At 44.6% G+C, this 19,729-nt stretch overlaps 1 protein-coding gene across 2 annotated transcripts in view; it reads left to right on the top strand.

The window, feature by feature from the left end:
• EEF1AKMT1 (EEF1A lysine methyltransferase 1) overlaps positions 1-15,744 on the top strand; it is a 45,076-nt gene extending 29,332 nt beyond the window's left edge. Inside the window, exons 3-5 of one of the 2 annotated variants that reach the window (XM_509564.8) lie at positions 6,892-6,974; positions 12,556-12,836; positions 15,459-15,744. In XM_509564.8, coding sequence (XP_509564.2) covers positions 6,892-6,974; positions 12,556-12,836; positions 15,459-15,595 — 501 coding nt within the window. In that variant the 3' untranslated portion in view covers positions 15,596-15,744. The other variant, XM_054664856.2, reaches the window with a different exon arrangement.
• The last annotated feature ends 3,985 nt before the right edge of the window (positions 15,745-19,729 follow it).

The raw sequence follows: 19,729 nt of genomic DNA, 5'->3' as shown, positions 1-19,729 counted from the left end.
CAAAAGCCAAAATTGGCAAATGGGATCTAATTAAACTAAAGAGCTTCTGCACAGCTAAAGAAACTATCGTCAGAGTGAACAGCAGCCTACAGAATGGGAGAAAATTTTTGCAATCTACTCATCTGACAAAGGTCTAATATCCAGAATCTATAAGGAACATAAACAAATTTACAAGAAAAAAACAGCCCCATCAAAAAGTGGGCGAAGGATGTGAACAGACACTTCTCAAAAGAAAAGAAGATATTTATGTGACTGATAAACATATGAACAAAAGCTCAACGTCACTGGTCATTACAGAAATGCAAATCAAAACCACAATGAGATACCATCTCACTCCAGTTAGAATGGTGATTATTAAAAAGTCAGGAAACAACAGGCTGGCACAGCTGTGGAGAAATAGGAACGCTTTTACACTGTTGGTGGGAGTGTAAATTAGTTCAACCATTGTGGAAAACAGTGTGGTGATTCCTCAAGGCTCTAGAATGAGAAATACCATTTGACTCATTACTGGGCATATACCCAAAGGATTATGTCATTCTGCTATAAAGACACATGCACACATATGTTTATTGCAGCACTATTTACAGTAGCAAAGACTTGGAACCAACCCAAATGCCCATCAGTGACAGACTGGATTAAGACAATGTGGCACATATACACCATGGAATACTATGCAGCCATAAAAAAGGATGAGTTCATGTCCTTTGCAGGGATATGGATGAAGGTGGAAGACATCATTCTCAGCAAGCTAACACAGGAACAGAAAACCAAACACCGCTTGTTCTCACTCATAAGTGGGAATTGAACAATGAGAACACATGGCATGGACATAGGGAGGGGAACATCACACAGCGGGGCCTGTCAGGGGGTGGGGGACAAGGGAAGGGAGAGCATTAGGAGAAATACCTAATGCATGTGGGGCTTAAAACCTACATGATGGGTTGATTGGTGCCCCAAACCACCATGGCATATGTATACCTATGCAACAAACCTGCACATTCTGCACATGTATCCCAGAACTTAAAGTAAAATAAAAATACAAAAAAAAAAAGCACAAGGTCAAGTGTAGTGTAACAATAAATAAAACACTGCCCTTGCTCTCAAACTATTCTAAGACAAAAGTGATGATTGGAGCAAAATGGGGAGCAAAATGCAAGACACCTCCCCAGACTTTTGAGGTGGAGGGGAAGTCAAGGAAACCCACTGAGAAAAAATGACAGGTGTAAATTGAGTCCTGATGCATCCTAGATTTGGGAAAAAAAATCAATCTTTATATTCCACACACAATTAAAGTCAAGGTGGATTAAAGAGCTAAACATAAAAATAATAAAAGTATTAGCCGGGCACATTGGCTCACGCTTATAATCCCAGCACTTTGGGAGGCCAAGGCAGGCAGATCACTTGAGGTCAGGAGTTTGAGAGCAGCCTGGTTAACATGTTGAAACCTCATCTCTACTAAAAATACAAAAATTAGCCAGGCCCAGTAATGGAAACCTGTAATCCCAGCTACTTGGGAGGCTGAGGCAGGAGAATTGCTTCAATTTCGGAGGTGGAGGTTGTAGTGAGCTGAGATTATGCCACTGCACTCCAGGCTGGGCAACAGAGTGAGACTCTGTCTCAATAAAAATAAATAATAAAAGTATTAAAAGAAAATATAGGATAATATTTTATGATCTAAGGTAGAAAAACAAGTCAAAACTAAGAATCATAAAGAAGATTGATAACATTGACAAAATAAACTTATTGATAACAGAAGATACCATAAACAAGTTTAAGAGACAAGAGAAAGACGAGGAGAAAATATTTGTCTCATGCATGAGAGCAAAGGATTAATATCCAGATGTCCATGCCCACCAGCCAAAGATACCAGGAAACACACCTGCAGGCAAACAGAGTGGGTTCTGTTACTTGTTGCAACAAGAGAGGCTGAGGACCATGGGCAGCCTGTGGGACATCTCAGTAAGAGGCAGCTAAGAGGAGATTATTCTGTGAGTTTGGCTTGCGTTAGGTGTTGGACAAGTTTGTCAGAAAGCCAGAATAATTATTATGTAGGAGGTGGGAGGAATCAAATGGAGTTAAAGGTGTAATTGGTAAAGTATCAGCAGGCACTCATGTTACCTGGGAAAGAGACATTCATGGTCATTTTTGTGATTTGCACAGTGTTCTTGTTTTATCTGTACTCAGATATGATTACAGAATGGTCATATTTTTATCTTGCCCCATCACAGGAATAACTCAGTCTGATTTTGGTGTTCTTTGAAATAGTTTCTGTTAAGTAGGGAACATCTGGGCCTAGGTCCTAGTTGCAAGCTAGTTCTATTTGACACCTGTCATTTTTTTTCCTCAAAGACTGTATAAAGATCTTCTACAAATCAATAATAAAACAGTAAACCCAGTGGAAAATTAGGGAATGCTAGCAACAATTGACAAAATAAAAATAAAAATTAAATATAGGAAAAGATACTCAACTGTACAATAGGGAAATGCAAATTAAGAGTAAAATGTTAGTAGTCATTTTAATTGGTCCAACCTTTTTGGAGGGCAATTTGGCAATATCTACCAAAATATTAACTGTATATGTCCTTCAACCACGAATTCCATTTCTAAAAATCTCTACACAGAGATTTTTATATGCACATGTATACAAAAAGGAATATTTAGAATACTCATTGTAGCATGTTTGTAACAGGAATAATTAAATCACTATCAAAAGGGAAATAAACTCTGGAAGGGTCAAGTGTAAGTTTCTTAGTTTTATTTAAGAAACTCAGCTATGATGTCTTACAATGTTAGGTTACAAAGTTAAGTCTGAAGAGGTAAAATCTGTGTACTAAGTAAGATTGTTAACTTCTGACTCAAGATGGTAGACTGGTCATATGAATGATCACTTTTCTCTTTAATTGAATGAAGAGTAAAGATGTTTTTAAAAAGTAATTACAGGCTGGGCATGGTGGCTCACCCCTGTAATCCCAGCACTTTGGGAGGCCAAGGAGGCAGATCACGAGGTCAAGAGATTGAGACCATCTTGGCCAACATGATGAGACCCCATCTCTACTAAAAATACAAAAATTAGCTGGGCATGGTACTCGGGAGGCTGAGGCAGGAGAACTGCTTGAATCCGGGAGATGGAGGTTGCAGTGAGCTGAGATTGCACCACTGCACTCCAGCCTGGCGACAGAGCAAGACTCCATCTCAAAAAAAAAAAAAAAAAAAGTAATTACAATGTTAAAAAACAACAAACAAACAAAGGATGCTATTGACAGAAATTTCAGTAAATTTCTGGAAGAAAGAAAGAAAGTGGGTGTAAGATGGTCTGTGGAACAGCAGAGAAAACTACCAGCCTCTCTGGGAACTGGAGCAAAGATGAGAGTCTGTCTTCCAGAAAAGAAACAGAGACTCTGGGTTCCAAACTCAGAACCTGTGAACATAAGTGGTAAAAGTGGCTCATGGGCCGATTTCTGCTTGAGTAATTAAAGGATGGCCTGCTGGCATCTTTGGGCCAGTTGGTCTCTTCCCCTTCTTCTGATCATATCCAGAAGGCATACATAGAATCCGAGGTACTCACCTCCAGGCTGAATCTCTGAGGATTTTTCACTAAACAAACTGGAGAATCTGCTTTGGGATGCCCTAATTTGGGTAGGAAAGCCAGAAAGAGACACAGAATAGAATCTAAGATAACTCCAGAGCTCCACCGTAGCATAGAAAGAAGGAAAAAGGCAGCTCTATTCAGGAAGAAAGTACACAAAAGTCCTCCATACTCTGAGTAAAGCTCTCCTTATTTAAGCAGATCTCAGTTTTGTTGAGATATAATTCACATACCATAAATTCACCTTTTAAAAGTGTAGAAGTCAATGGTTTTTTTTGTTTTGAGACTGAGTCTCGCTCTGTCGCCCAGGCTGGAGTGCAATGGTGCAATCTTGGCTTACTGCAACCTCCGCCTCCCGGGTTCAAGCGATTCTCCTGCCTCAGTCTCCCGAGTAGCTGGGATTACAGGCACATGCTACCACACCTGGCTAATATTTTGTATTTTTAGTAGAAGCAGGGTTTCACCATGTTGACTGGGCTGGCTCCAACTCCTGGCCTCAGGACCGACCTGCCTCGGCCTCCCAAAGTGCTGGGATTACAGGCGTGAGCCACCACACCCGGCAAGTCAGGTTTTTAGTAAATTCACAGATAGGTCCAACTGAGAGGTGACAGTGTGCTGGTAGCCCTCGCTTGCTCTTGGTGCCTCCTCGGCCTCAGCGCCCACTCTGGCCACTCTTGAGGAGCCCTTCAGCCTGCCGCTGCACTGTGGGAGCCCCTGTCTGGGCTGGCTGAGGCCGGAGCCGGCTCCCTCCGCTTGCAGGGAGGTGTGGAGGGAGAGACGTGGGCGGAAACTGGGGCTGCACGTGGCGCTCGCAGGCCAGCGTGAGTTCCAGGTGGGTGCGGGCTTGGCAGGCCCCACACTCGGAGCAGCCGGCTGGCACCGCTGGCCCCAGGCAGTGAGGGGCTTAGCACCTAGGCCAGCAGCTGCGGAGGGTGCGCCGGATCCCAGCACTACCAGCCCATCTGCGCCGTGCTTGAATTCTCGCCGGCCCTCAGCTGCCTCCCCGCAGGGCAGGGCTCAGGACCTACAACCCACCATGCCCGAGCCTCCTCCCCCACCATGGGCTCCCACGCAGCCTGAGCCTCCCTGACAGGTGCCGCCCCTTCTCTGCGGGGCCCAGTAGCATCAACTGCCCAAGGGCTGAGAAGCACCAGCACATGGCATGGGACTGGTGGGCAGCTCTGCCTGTGGCCCCAGTGCTGGATCCACTAGGTGAAGCCAGCTGGGCTCCTGAGTCGGGTGGGGACTTGGAAAACTTTTATGTCTAGCTAGAGGATTGTAAATGCACCAATCAGCACTCTGTATCTAGCTAAAAGATTGTAAACACACCAATCAGTGCTCTGTGTCTAGCAAATCTAGTGGGGACTTGGAGAACTTTTGTGTCTAGCTAAAGGATTGTAAACTCACCAATCAGCACTCTGTGTCTAATTCAAGGTTTGTAAATGCACCAATCAGTGCTCTGTGTCTAGCTAATCTGGTGGGGACTTGGAGAACTTTTACGTCTAGCTAGAGGATTATAAATGCACCAATCAGCACTCTGTGTCTAGCTCAAGGTTTGTAAATGCACCAATCAGCACCCTGTCAAAACAGACCAATCAGCTCTCTGTAAAATGGGCCAATCAGCTCTCTGTAAAACAGACCAATCAGCTCTCTGTAAAATGGGCCAATCAGCTCTCGTAAAATGGACCAATCAGCAGGATGTGGGTGGGGTCAGATAAGGGAATAAAAGCAGGCTGTCCCCGCCTATCTGTGGCAACCCTCTTGGGTTGCCTTACATGCTGTGGAAGGTTTGTTCTTTTGCTCTTCACAATAAATGTTACTGCTGCTCACTGTTTGGGTCTGCGTTGCCTTTATGAGCTGTAACACTCACTGTGAAGGTCTCCAGCTTCACTCCTGAAGCCAGAGAGATTACCAATCCGCCGGGAGGAAAGAACAACTTCGGATGGGAGGAACTAACAACTCCAGATGTACCACCTTAGGAGCTGTAACCCTCTCGGCGAAGGTCTGCAGCTTCACTCCTGAAGCCAGTGAGACCACGAACCCCCCAGGAGGAAGAAACTTTGAATACGTCTGAACATCGGAAGGAACGAACTTTGGACACACTATCTTTAAGAACTGTCACACTCACCGTGAGGGTCCACCGCTTCATTCTTGAAGTCGGTATGACCAAGAACCCACCAATTCTGGGCATAGAACTATCACCACAGTCAACTTTAGAACATTTTGGTTGCCTCTAAAAGAAACCCTATGTCCTTCAGCTGTCACCTCCTAATTCCCCAATCCTCCCAACACCTGGCAACCACTAATCTACTGTCTTTGTAGACTTGCTACTTTGGACATTTCATATAAATGGAATTACACAGTATGTGGCCTTTGGTGTCTGATTTCTTTCGTTCAGTGTAATGTTTCCAAGGCTCATCCATGTAGCATATATCAGTACTGTGTTCCTTTTTATGGCCAAATAATATTTCATTGTATGGATGTACCACATTTTTTCTATCCATTAGTTGATGGGCACTTGAGTTGTTTCCACACAGGGCAGATTTTTAAAGCAGAGAACCCCCCCAGTTGGCATGCCCCATGCAACTGGCTGCCCCCAGCCTGCCATTCAGGGAAGAGAGAGGCCTGTTGGAGAAATAGGTTTGTAGGATTGCAGAGGAAAACCATGCTACTTCTTCCATTAAACTCCTGCTTAATTTATAACTATGAATAGATAATTAAAGATCACTAGAAATTTTTTTAAAATCATCAATCAGCATGAAGCAGAAGGAGCAAGATGAAAAACAAACTTACCCCTAAGGGAAAAACAAGTAATTGAGGAAACATGCATAAGGTAAGATGAGGCTGTGGCAAGGAGCACAGTCTGGATTTTGCTGATTGCATCCTCTGGTGTTAGTGAACTCATTCTTCCATCTTCTGTGTTTGTAATTCTGCTCATTGCTGGTTGAACCTAGAAGCTTAATCAGATTCAAGGTCTATTTTATTTTTTTGGCAAAACTCACACAAAGGTAGGGGTATGTTCTATCGGGAAAAACATTGGTTGTCTCCTTTTGTGGTGGTAATAGCCGTTGATACTCAGTGCCTAGATTTCGTTAATTCATTAGGGGCTTGTATTAATTTAAAGTAATTCCGAAGAAAAATTAATTTTCAAAAGAAAAACTTTTTAAAAATATCTGTCCACTGGTATAAATTATATATAAATTAAAAGAACAAAATATCTGTCCACTGGTATAGATTATATATAAATTAAAAGAACAAAGCTTATGCCAGTTCTAAAATGCTATCAACCTATTTCTCGGTTACAGCAACTGAGCCAGTTTTGGTATAGTCAGGAAACTGCTCTGCAGCTGGCACAGGAGGCAATTGCAGCTGTAGGAGAAGGTGGCAGGTGAGATTCAAATTTTGTTTCTCTTTTTGGCATCTAATGTAATATTTTGAATGTCTTTCCTGGATGACAGATGGTTTGTAAGAAGTCTGAACTATAATCTGTAAATATTGTAGATCATGGTTTGCAGCATATGACAGATTAAGACCTGCTTCAACACTGAGTTTAGAGACCCACTCAGAAACCTATTCATTGTGGAATGTCTTATCTCTTCCTTTTAACATTTTCTAACCTGTTTCTTATCTTTATAGAGTTCAGTTCAAAAGAGAAGATCTTACGTTTTTGAAGTTTTAAGAATATGGATTTTCTTTTTTGTTGATTTGATATGTATGTATGTATGTATTTACTTATTTATTTTGAGACGGTGTCTCACTCTGTTGCCCAGGCTGGAGTGCAGAGTGGCGCGATCTTGGCTAACTGCAACCTCCGCCTCCCGGATTCAAGCAATTTTCTTGCCTCAGCCTCCCAAGCAGCTGGGACTACAGGCACACACCACCATGCCCACCTAATTTTTGTATTTTTAGTAGAGATGGGATTTCACCATATTAACCAGGCTGGTCTCGAACTCCTGACCTTGTGATCCACCTGCCTCAGGCTCCCAAAGTGCTGGGATTACAGGCATGAGCCACCGTGCCTGGCCTGGTTTTTATTTTTATCAGAACCTTGCATGCATATCAATAGTCAAATGGTGACTGGGCATGGTGGCTCATGCTTGAAATCCCAGCACTTTGGGAGGCCAAGGCAGGCGGATCACCTGAGGTTCGGAGTTTGAGACCAGCCTGGACAACATGGTGAAATCCTTTCTCTATGAAATACAAAATTAGCTGGGCGTGGTGGTGCATCCTGTAATCCCAGCTACTCAAGAGGCTGAGGCAGGAGAATTGCTTGAACGTGGGAGGCAGAGGTTGCAGTGTGCCAAGATCACACCACTGCACTCCAGCCTGGGAGACAGAGTGAGACTCTGTCTCAAAAAAAAAAAAAAAATCAAATGGTTCTAAAAGGCTTAATGTATTCTATATCCGTATCCCTGATTAACCCCCAAACTCTCTGTCTAAATATCCTATCAGTAAGTTCAAACATATTTCAACTTCTTTTTAAAGAAACCCTATTCCCAGGGCTCTGCAACCTGTCCCAGTGTGCATGGTCTTGCGCTGGTTTTACTACACCTCTTTTCTTGGTATCGCCCTTCATCATCATGCTGGAGTCCTTACACCTGTCTTTTGTTCTAGATTCCCTATTTCCTGTACTCCGATCCTTAGTTCACAGCCTTACCATGGTGGCATACCTCCTCTGATAGCTGCTACAGAAAAGGCACGTAGGAGAGAAGTTTTTAGAACCTTTCGTGTTTGAAAATGCTTTTTTCCTACCCTTCCTCTTGATTGTGATGGTTTTGTTGGACAGCACATTCCAGGTTTTGAAGGCGTTGCTCCATTGTCTCCAAACTTCCATACATGCTGCTGACAAATCCAGTATCATTCTGATTTCTTATAGGAAACTTGCTTTTTTCTATCCATGCCCACAGCAAGCTTAGGATTTTCTCTTAATCCCCGGTATTCAATGTGCCTCGCTGTGGCGTTTTTATCTATTGTCCTGGGTCCTAGAGGGCCCATTCATCCTCAACACACATGTCCTTCAGTTTAAGAAAATTATCTTAAATTATTTCTTTCCCCACTTTTTTTTTCTGTTCCTCTTTTTGGAACTTCTATTCTTTGAATATTGGACCTGATCTTCTAATTTTCTTCTTTTTCTATTCCTTGTCTACTTTCTGGGAGAATTCCTCCACTTTATCTTCTAAACTTTCTACTGAGTTTACCGTATCTGCTTCCATGCTTGGAATTGTCTGCAGCTCTTTTTTTGGTCTTTGAGTATTTCTTTATTATTGTGTCTTGTTCATCCTTTTGAGGATATTACAGAATTTTTTAAAGTTCTCTTCTCCCTCCATAGTCTCTATTTACTCCAAAATGCTTTTTCTGTTTGTTAATTTCATATGATATATTTATCTAATCTATGTTCCTTAAATGTCTGTGGACATTGAAGGGTGGGGCACTCAAAAACTGGGAGCCTCATCTGCTTTGATCTCTACAGTTGGAGCATCTGAATGAGCCGTTCTCCTAGGGAACCCCCGTGTCTAAGACTTTTCTTGTAGTGTTGTCAGTGGTCTAGGGAAGATTCTCCTAATTCCTGACTGGAAGTTATACATCTAGTGGGCATCATCCTTGGAGGCATGTGACTGAAAGGCTGGAAGTTTCATCATCCAATGCGTTTAACTTAATCCTCCTAATTTCCACATGGTACATCATCAACCGCTGTGCCTGGCATCCTCCTTCCAAGCATCCCCCCATCCAGAGAACACTCCTCCAGTTTTCTGCCACAGTCATGGTGGGGGGGCAGGCTTTGGGATATAGCAGAGAATCCTGAGAATGAATTGCTTCTTAAAATAGGCCTTTCAGTAAAACCTCCCAGTTTTGGCCCCACCTTCACCTCTGCTTCTTGAGTTACCGGGTTCTGTCGCATCCTGAGCCCTCGGGTATGCCAGCACGTGAACCAGGGCGCTTCTCAGCTTTCCAACTGCCAGTGTAGGATTCGGCCATTGCAGGTCTGCCGAGCCCCGCTACCCACCCATCTGCTGTTCCGCTTCCTCAGTGTGATTTCTTTAGTCTCCGCTGACATGCCCTTTGGTTTTTGCTCTTGTATTCCTAAATAAGACAACATGAAATTGCACTCTTGTTTTTAGTGGGCTTTCATGAGGGAGCAAATGTAAATGAATGTGTTCAATCTGCCATCTTTAGTGGGAAATCTTCCATTTTTCTTTTAACTGTTCTTTTTCTTTTTTTGATTATATGTAGTGGTTTAGTAGGTTTTTCTTAGTGACACTGCTTTTACATATACTTTCTTTTTTGCCACTAATATGAGGGCCTTGGAAGCAACTTTTAACCTCCTTTGAAAGTCAACTTCAGTATTCATAGGAACTAAGTCATCATTTAAAGATGGTACTCGGGAGGCTGAGGCAGGAGAATGGAGTGAACCCGGGAGGCGGAGCTTGCAGTGAGCCAAGATCCCGCCACCGCACTCCAGCCTGAGCGTGAGCGCGAGACTCCGTCTCAAAATAAATAAATAAATAATAAAATAAAGATGAATGAGAACCGCATTTATTGAGTGCTTACTGTGTGCCCTCTCCTGTTGTAAGTGCATTGTCAGGGTCATCTCATTCTATCCTCGTATCTCTGTGCAATAGTTCCTCTTACACACTCTAGTTTAAAGACAGACACTGAGACCAGAAGTTCAGCCACTTGCAGAAGGTCACCCAGTGGGAAGTGGCAAAGCTAGGCTTTCAACACAGGTTCTCTGATCCCACTGCTGCCTGGTAACCACCACCATCCCCACCAGACCCACCGGTCTTTCTGCTCCCACCCCTTCTTGCATCCTGGACCACTGTCCTACCTGAAGTACATCCTTCAGGTGGATTTCTCAGGGAATGCCTGCTGGAGGCAATTTTGTTGTCTGAAAATATCTTTATTTCATCTTCTTTATCGGAAGATGTTTTCATAGTGTGCATATATAATCTTTGGTTGCAGTTCATTCTCTGTCAGCACAGTGAGGCTATAATCCCACTGTACTCCAGCTTCTTTTCCCCCTCCCACCGCCCTGATCTAGAGCTGCTGTGCAGGGAGAGTTGTGTCCTGCCAGCAGGGAAACACATGTTTCCATAGAAACATTATGCGATGTCACGGGTTCTATTATCTGTTGCAGTGTCTTTGGGCTGAGAAGCCTGCTTAGCCCGGCATGGGTACCTAAGTAAGACGGGTAACACTGTCTCTGTTGGAAATGTGTCACACATTTTTAAAGCTGAGCGTAATTTTTAAATTAGGTCCTTTTTTGAATGACAGTGTATGCACATATAAAAATCCAAACGTGACAAAGGAATTGTGAGAAAAGGTCACTCTCTTCTCTATTGTATCCAGGTCCCCCAGGCACTCTCCCATGAGGCAGCCATGGTCACTGTCTCTTGGACACCTTCTAGAGGTCACCTGTACATCTATGTGCATATATTCCCACTCCCATGAAAGCATACTTCACACTGTTCTGTTCCTTGAATAGATCTCAGAGATCATTCCTTATCAGCATGGAGAGGGCTGCTTCAGCCTTTTTTAAATGGCCGCAGAACTTTCCATTGTAATAGGCATACCAGCTGGGCACAGTGGCTCACGCCTCCTTTAGGAGGTCAAGGCAGGCAGATGGCTTGAGCTCTGGAGTTTGAGACCAGCCTGGGTAAAGTGGCAAAACCCTGTCTCTATAAAAATAATTAGTGGCCAGGCACGGTGGCTCACGCCTGTAATCTCAGTACTTTGGGAGGCCAAGGCAGGTGGATCATGAAGTCAGGAGTTCAAGACCAGCCTGGCCAAGATGGTGAAACCCCGTCTCTGCTAAAATTACAAAAATTAGCCAGGCGTGGTGGCAGGTGCCTGTAATCCCAGCTACTCAGGAGGCTGAGGCAGGAGAATCGCTTGAACCCGGAAGGCAGAGGTTTCAGTGAGCCGAGGTCATGCCACTGCACTCCAGCCTGGGCAACAGAGTGAGACCCTGTCTCAAAAAAAAAAAAAAAAGGTGTATCACAGTCAACTCAATAATTCCGTATTTAGGTTACTTCTAGCTTTTTGGCAGTTGGTTTTAACAGTTAACTCTTAAAACACTACCCATTCATAAACTGGGCTGCTGTAATGAGATAGATACTTTAATTTCCTTATACAAAAAAGAAGCAAAGCAGAAATTCAGCATAGCTTGTCTGCAGTGAGAGTACATTTTAATGTATCTTTATGGAAAACTGGAGTGAGTTGGGGAGTTATTTGGGTTTATCTTTCAAGATCATGAATATTACAAAATGACTTTATAGTATTTAGTTGGGACAAAAAGTATTTAAAATAAATATCAAAGGCCTAGCATGAAAATAATAGGTAAATTTAGGCTTTGGGCTAACTACATCTAAATTTTGTCATAATGTGTTCCTGATATTTTACATTTTTCACTATAAAAACTATAGCCTTTCATACCTCAAAATTATAAGCTATAGGCCAGGCGCGGTAGCTCATGCCTGTAATCCCAGCACTTTGGGAGGCCGAGGCAGGCTGATCACCTGAGGTCAGGAGTTCAAGACCAGCCTAGCCAACATGATGAAACCCCATTTCTACTAAAAATACAAAAAAATTAGCCAGGCGCAGTGGCGCACGCCTGTAATCCCAGCTACTCGGGAGGAATAGCAGGAGAATAGCTTGAACCCAGGAGGCAGAGGGTGCAGTGAGCCGAGATCACGCCACTTCCCTCCAGCCTTGGCAACAGAGTGAAACTCCATCTCAAAAAAAAAAAAGAAAAAAAAAATTATAAGTTACAGACTTTTAAGTACCAGATTCCTTAAAAGTGAGACACTATAAAGTTTTTTCTCAACATTGACTATTACACTAGTTTGCATTATTGTTTCCTGTAAGAAACTCTGAGCACTCGGACCCATGTATTGTTTAGTGAAGAAGTTGTTAACACCATGATCTCTCTGTTAAAGATGTTTCATGAGTGTGTTCATTTTGTCTCCTAGAATCGCATGTGTGAGTGCCCCTAGTGTTTACCAGAAACTCAGAGAGCTGTGCAGAGAAAACTTTTCGATATACATCTTTGAATATGACAAAAGATTTGCCATGTATGGAGAGGAGTTTATTTTCTATGATTACAATAATCCATTGGACTTACCCGAAAGAATTGCTGCGCATAGTTTTGACATCGTAATAGCAGATCCTCCCTATCTTTCGGAGGAATGTCTCAGAAAAACATCGGAAACCATCAAGTACCTGACGCGGGGCAAGATTCTGCTGTGCACAGGTAGGTGCTGCATTTCATATCTCATCAAAGTCACCGACAGTGGCTATTCAGGTCTTCAGGGTCAAGAAAAAATCCTGAGTCCACCACTTCCTGTGTGACTTGTGAACAAGTTATTTAACTCTTTGTGCCCTGGATTCCTCATCTGTAAACTAGGACTGATAATACTCTGCCATTAAGGGTCCTAAAGAATTAAGTGACCAAAGTACCCAACACTGGGTCTGGTGCATGGTGACTACTTGATGAATGTCAGCTGTTACTTTTACATACCATCATCAATACTAGTGGTATCTTATCCAGCCTCTACCCTTGATCAAAGAGAAGTTTGGAATCTATAGAGTTTAAGTGAATTGCGTAAGGTTACAGAGTAGACATTAGATTGGGTTAATGTAGAAGAGTTTTCTTACTGGCGAGATCGTTATACTTTTTTTTTTCTCTCTAACCTCAAACCATTGGGCTAAGCAGTCCTCCCACCTCAGCCTCCCAAGTAGCTGGAACTTACAGGTGTGTGCCCCCAAGCTGGGTTTGATATACTTAAGGCAGATATGGTAAAATTCAATAGAGTAAATCTGAGAACTTCAAGGTGGGAGGATTACTTGAGGCAAGGAGTTCTAGACCAGGCTGGGCAACACAGCAAGACTCCATCTCTACAAAAATTTTAAACATTAGCCAGGTGTGGTTGCGTGGGCCTCCTAGCCATTTGGGAGATGGAGGTGGTGTGTCTGCAGTTTCTTCCTTCTGATCGGTTCTTGGTCTCACTGACTTGAAGAATGAAGCCACAGACCTCGTGGTGTTACAGCTCTTAAAGGCGGCACCTCCAGAATTGTTTCTTCTTCCTGGTGGGTTCGTGGTCTCGCTGACTTCAGGAATGAAGCGGCAGACCCTTGTGGTATGTGTTACAGACCTTAAAGTTGGTGTGGACCCAAAGAGTGAGCAACAGCAAGCTTTATTATGAAGAGCAAAAAACAAACCTTCCACACCATGGAAGAAAACAACACCTGGTTGCACTGCTGGCTGCGTGGTGGCCAGCTTTTATTCCCTCGTTTGTCCCTACCCACGTCCTGCTTATTGGTCCATTCTATAGAGTGCTGATTGGTCCATTTTACAGAGTGCTGATTGGTCCATTTTACAGAGTGCTGATTGGTGTGTTTACAATCCTCTAGCTAGACAGAAAAGTTCTCCAAGTCCCCACTAGACCCAGGAAGTCCAGCTGGCTTCACCTCTCAGTGGGATGATTGCTTGATCTCTGGAGGTCGAGACTACAGTGAGCTGTGATGGTGCCACTGCACTTCAGCCTGGGCAGGGAGCAAGACTGTCTCAAAGAAAAAAAAATTCTGAGAACTGAAACCTTACCAACTGACCCGTCTCTTTATTTCTGGGTACCTGTGGTGTCCACACCCTTGAGTGCTGTTGTGGACGCTATTCCCCAGTCCCTCCGGGCTGCGCTTGTCCCCTGGGCACCCTGCTGGGAACAGGGCTGGGCCAGGAGTGGAGCCACGGGAAGCTGTTCTGGTGTTGCAGAGCTGCGTGTGTGGGGAGGGGCGCTCTGTTCGCACAGATGCCGTGGTTGCCTGCACGCTTATTCACTCCGTTGCTTCCTTGAGCTCTGTGCAGCGCTCTGTGCACCGGCAGGCAGCGCTCTGGCCTCATGGAGTGTGCATTTTAGTTTCAGGGGACACTTTGAAAAAATAATTATAAAATAGACTAAAGACTGGAAGCACTAACTCTGAGAAGAGTAACAGAGACCCAGGGATCTGCACTTTGCCCCAGGGACCTGAGGGGTCAGGAGCCACGGCCACAGCGGCCCGGGAGGGCAGAGTCGGGGCAGGAGGCCCCCAGTGCCTCCTAACAGAGGGGACCGTGGGCATTGGGGTTTTCTTCAGAAGCCCAAGGCGACGGGACGCAACTTGTCTGAAGACGTAAGACGTTCGCTTTAACTTGACCGAGGTTTTGGGGCACGTGGACCTGGGCATCGCGGGCTGTTGCTGCACCCCAGGGAGGGGGGTGGCCTGCAAGGAGGGCAGGGCAGGGGCGTCAAAGAGATACTTTGAAGATGAAGTTGAGAGAGCTTGCTGTATTTGAGTGTGGAGGGGAAGAGAGGAGAGGAATCAGGGCTGTGGATGCCACCTCCTGTGGGGATGTCGCAGGGGAGCTGGCTGTGCGCTGTGGGCCCAGGGCGGGGAGAAATTGGGAGCAGATGGCAAAAGGGAGTGGCAACACATTCGCACCTGTGTTTGCAAGATTGGATATTACTGAAAAAGGCTCTTGGCTCAACGTTGGGAAATGCTAGTTTTTAGTAATTATTTTTGCTTTCCATATGTGTGTATATATATATAGTACGTGTGTGTGTGTGTATAATCTGCTTCTAAATTTCTAAGTGTCTCGGCTTTGCAGAGGTAGGAAAATAATTCATTCAATAAAAAAGACATGGAAAAAAGTTGGTAAATTGCAAAAATATTGAAGAAGGTGAAAGGGAATGTAAAGAACACTCGCTCCCTCCCCCCACTTGTGAATTGTCAACTAATTGCCACCGGTGGTCCGCCTAGAGCCCCTCTCACAGCTCAGGACGCACTGAGCTCCGGCTGGGCTGTCACTCTCTGGATTCATTTGCTTTGTTCTCTTCAGGTGCCATCATGGAAGAACAGGCAGCAGAACTCCTTGGAGTGAAGATGTGCACGTTTGTTCCAAGACACACCCGGAACTTGGCAAATGAGTTTCGCTGTTATGTGAATTATGATTCTGGGCTGGACTGTGGGATCTGATTACAGACGGTGACATAACACAGGAAGGAACCCTGTCACATTCCTCTTTTTGTATTTTCGTAGTAGATTTAAAAGTTATAATCTCTTCCCCTCCCCCCAAACTGGAGCTGTCCCTGGCCTGATTTTCAAAATAAAGTGTGCGATCTTCATTATTGTTTCCTTAGGGAGGGCGTCCCTAGAGCTCAGTCTTCTGCCAACCTGAATCCATGGAATTCGAGTTGGAAGAAACCTTAGAATCTGCCTGATCTTCTCTCCTCATTTAACATGTGTAAAAACAGAAGAACAGTTGTGTGGCTTGCCCAAGGGCTCCTGAATGAGACAGGACCTTGGCCTCTGCCTCGGGCCAGAGCAGTCTGGTAGCATCCTAGGGCTTGTGAGGAACCCCACCCCCATGTCCCACCCCAGCCCTCCAAGGAGACAGACTTGCCTCCATGAAAAAAGGCAATAATCCAGTAACTAGCGTCTGAATGCCTCTTAGAGCTCTCCTCCTCCTCCAGGTTCTAGGTGGGCTGCGAGGGATGACAGGTGCCCAGGTGCCCTCCCTGCGTGTCTCAGACTCAGCACCCTCTCTCTGAACTGCCTGAGAAAATGAAAGACCCATCTGTAAACCAAACACCAGGACCAAAAAATGGAGCTGGGACGAGTGTGCTAGATTCTCACCGTTCAGAAAATATTCCTCTGTACATACCCCAGAGGATGTCTCAACAATCAGAAGTGAACACACAGCATGGCTGCGTCTCGAGGGCATCACGCTGAGTGAAAAAGCCGCTCCGCAGAGGTCACACACTGGATGTTTCTAGGTATGACAGTCCCAGGGAGGAGAGATTCGTGGGTGCAGGGGGAGCATCAGGATGGGGCGAAGGGGATGGGCGGGCCACAAAGGGGAGTTCTCCTTGGTGGTAGCTTGTTCTTTGTCTTGTCTGTGGTGGTGGCTTCATGAATCTGCATGTGGCAGCATTGCATAGAACCACACACACACAGAGATGAGCTCGCGTGAAACTGGTGAACTTGGAATGGGATCTGTGGGTTGAGCCAGTGTCCATTTTCTGATCGTGACACTGCACTATAATTATGTAAGATGTTACCATTAGATAAACTGGGTGTAGGGCATAAGACCTCTCAGTATATTTTTGCAATTTCCTGGGAATCTACAATCATTTCGAAATAAAAACTTTCCAAAAAATTAATGTCCTCTTTCTAGGAAAGGATTATACTTCCCCACCTCATAAGACTTGCTTTGGCCAACAGAATGTGAAAGGAGGCAGGGTGCTGTGGTTCATGCCTGTAATCCCAACACTTTGGGAGGCCAAGGCAGGCATGGATCACTTGAGTCCAGGAGTTCGGGACCAGCCTGGGCAACATGGTAAAACTTTGTCTCTACCAAAAATACAAAAAAAAAAAAAATTAGCTGGGCATGGTGGCACACTCCTGTAGTCCCAGCCACTTGGGAGGCTGAGGTGGGAAGATCACCTGAGCCCAAGAGGGCGAGGCTGCCGTGAACCGTGATGTGCCACCGCACTCCAGCCTGAACGACAGAGCCAGACCCTGTCTCAAAAACAAGAACAACAAAATCCCAAAATGTGAAAGGAAGTGATGTGTCATTTCCAACCTCTGGCTGTGAGTGGAGCAGGGCCACTGCCCGTCTGCCAGGGATGCGAGGAGAGCCAGGAATGAGCCTGTGTCATTGAACCATGGGCTCATTACCCACTGGAGCAAAACCCAGTCTGTCCTGACTGAGCCAGAGAGGAGGCCTGGGTCAGGGAAGCCTGGAGGACAGGCCTGGTCTTTCTTGCTGTTTCTTAGCCCTCGGCTGCCCGACTTCTGGACAACTTTTAATTTACTTTAAAAATCACTCTTTTCGGCGTGGTGGCTCACACCTGTAATCCCAGCACTCTGGGAGGCTGAGGTGGGCGGATTACCTGAGGTCAGGAGTTCAAGACCAGCCTGGCCAACATGGTGAAACCCTGTCTCTACTAAAAACACAAAAATTAGTTGGGCATGGTGTTGGGCGCCTGTAATCCCAGCTACTCGGGAGGCTGGGGCAGGAGAATCACTTGAACCTCAGAGGCAGAGGTTGCAGTGAGCTGAGATTGTGCCATTGCACTCCAGCCTGGGCAACAAAAGCAAAACTCAATCTCAAAAAAAAGAAAAAAACAATCACTCTTTTTATGAGACATTGGTATTTTTATCAGTGTACAAGCACCTGGCCTTTGTTAAGTTTTCAATAAGTGTTCTTTAAAAAATAACCCCTACCTTATTATTTCCATATGTGGTTTGCTCTGTATGTAATTTGTTACATTGTAGTAACAAATTATGTACAGAAATGCCATGTTTGACTTAGGACCTGTGGGAGACTGGTAGTCTAGAAATGACAGAATTGTAGTTGTCCTATGAATCCAGCGGTTAAAGAGAAACCTTATTTTTTCACAGGAGGTGAGGGAGAGAAGGGACAAAGTTGGATTCCTCTCAAAAAATGTACAAACATTGTAAGTTAGGAGGCTTATGCAATGAGGTGAAGGCATTTTTTGTTTAATAAGCAGCCAACGTGTTTCATGGCTTTGGACCCTGGTGTGATTTTGATTTTAGCAAACCTGTGTTCATATATGATCCACTTCTAGGTTTCATAAAAGGCCATCTATACCTCTGCAGCCTTATATTTTAAAAAACTCACTAGGTCTGGTATATTCCTTTGGGCAGTTAATGAGGTGGGAGGCGTCAGGGCTGGGCGATACCCACAGTCGGTCATGCCGTCTGGAACCCCCAAGGCTCCCTCACCTCCTGTACCTTAGTAAAGCACTGCAGAGGTTAAAAGGAATGTTTTAATCCACGTCTTTTTAAGTCCTTCCTGATTAGTGGGAAGGGGTAGAAGAGTAATTTCTGTTTTGCTAACAAAATTCCAGCAGTTCTCAGAAACTCTTCAGATGCGTGTCTGGGGTGATGAGGGCCTGAACAGCAAGAAGAGATGAAAGGCAGGGGGAACTTTAAGACCCCATTTCAGACGGGGGTTCTGTACTCTTTCTCCTTTCATTCCTTCCTAAAATCAGAGCTGGCACCAGTTACTAAAAATGACCATTTCCCCCCTTTGCCCTGCTGGAAGAGATGCAGTAAGACATAATGAGATAACTGGCCCCTGACTGTGGAACTGTTGGTATTTGCAGAGTGTTTTTGGATTTCTGTTCCCAAATGATTCCATTTTTGTAGAACAAGTATATAATTGAAATACTGTCAGTTGGAAACGATCTTCAGTAACCAGCAAAGCACCTCCATTCCAAAGGTTGCCACAGAATCCTCCAGGTAGAATTCATGTGAAGGAAACATGCACTTTTCTGGGAAGAAGCTCTGAAATGTACAATATCATGTGTTGCCCCTCCACAAATCCTGGGAATGAAAGGCATGGAGGGAAATGTGTGAAATAAACCAAGTGGATCTGGGAGCAGGGAGGGAGATGTCACTGAACTTTGGCTGGCACAGTTTATCTAGCCAGTAAACCTCCTTATTTGTTTGATAAAACACAATACCAACCTCCCATCTCTGCAACACCCCCCCCCACCAAAAAAAAAAACCCTTCAGTTTTAGCAAGAGAAAAAAATTTTGTCCCAAGAAGATCTTGTTATTCATTGAAACAGTACCTTCCCAAGCTTAGCCACCACCTCTAATTTCAACATACTATATTTAAATGCTGCTGCCCAGTTAAAGTTCTAGATTTTGTTTTATTTGTTTATTATTTTACTTGTCAGTTATTATTATTATTATTTGAGGTGGAGTCTTGCTCTGTCACCCAGGCTGGAGTGCAGTGGCACGATCTCAGCTCACTGCAATCCCCGCCTCCTGGGTTCAAGCGATTCTCCTGTCTCACTCAGCCTCCTGAGTAGCTGGGATTACAGGCGCCCACCACTGCGCCTGCTAATTTTTGTATTTTTAGTAGAGACAGGGTTTTTGTATTTTTAGTAGAGACCATCTTGGCCAGGCTGGTCTCAAACTCCTGACCTCGTGATCCACCCGCCTTGGCCTCCCAAAGTGCTGGGATTACAGGCGTGAGCCACCGTGCCCAGCCTTTTTTTTTTTTTTTTTTTTTTTTGAGATGGAGTTTCACTCTTGTTTTCCAGGCTGGAGTGCAATGGCGTGATCTCGGCT

Source organism: Pan troglodytes, chromosome 14 (genome assembly GCF_028858775.2).
Source record: "Pan troglodytes isolate AG18354 chromosome 14, NHGRI_mPanTro3-v2.0_pri, whole genome shotgun sequence".
Lineage (NCBI taxonomy): Eukaryota > Metazoa > Chordata > Mammalia > Primates > Hominidae > Pan > Pan troglodytes.
Note: the sequence above shows the minus strand (reverse complement) of the source record. Positions and strands in the feature narration are given on the sequence as shown.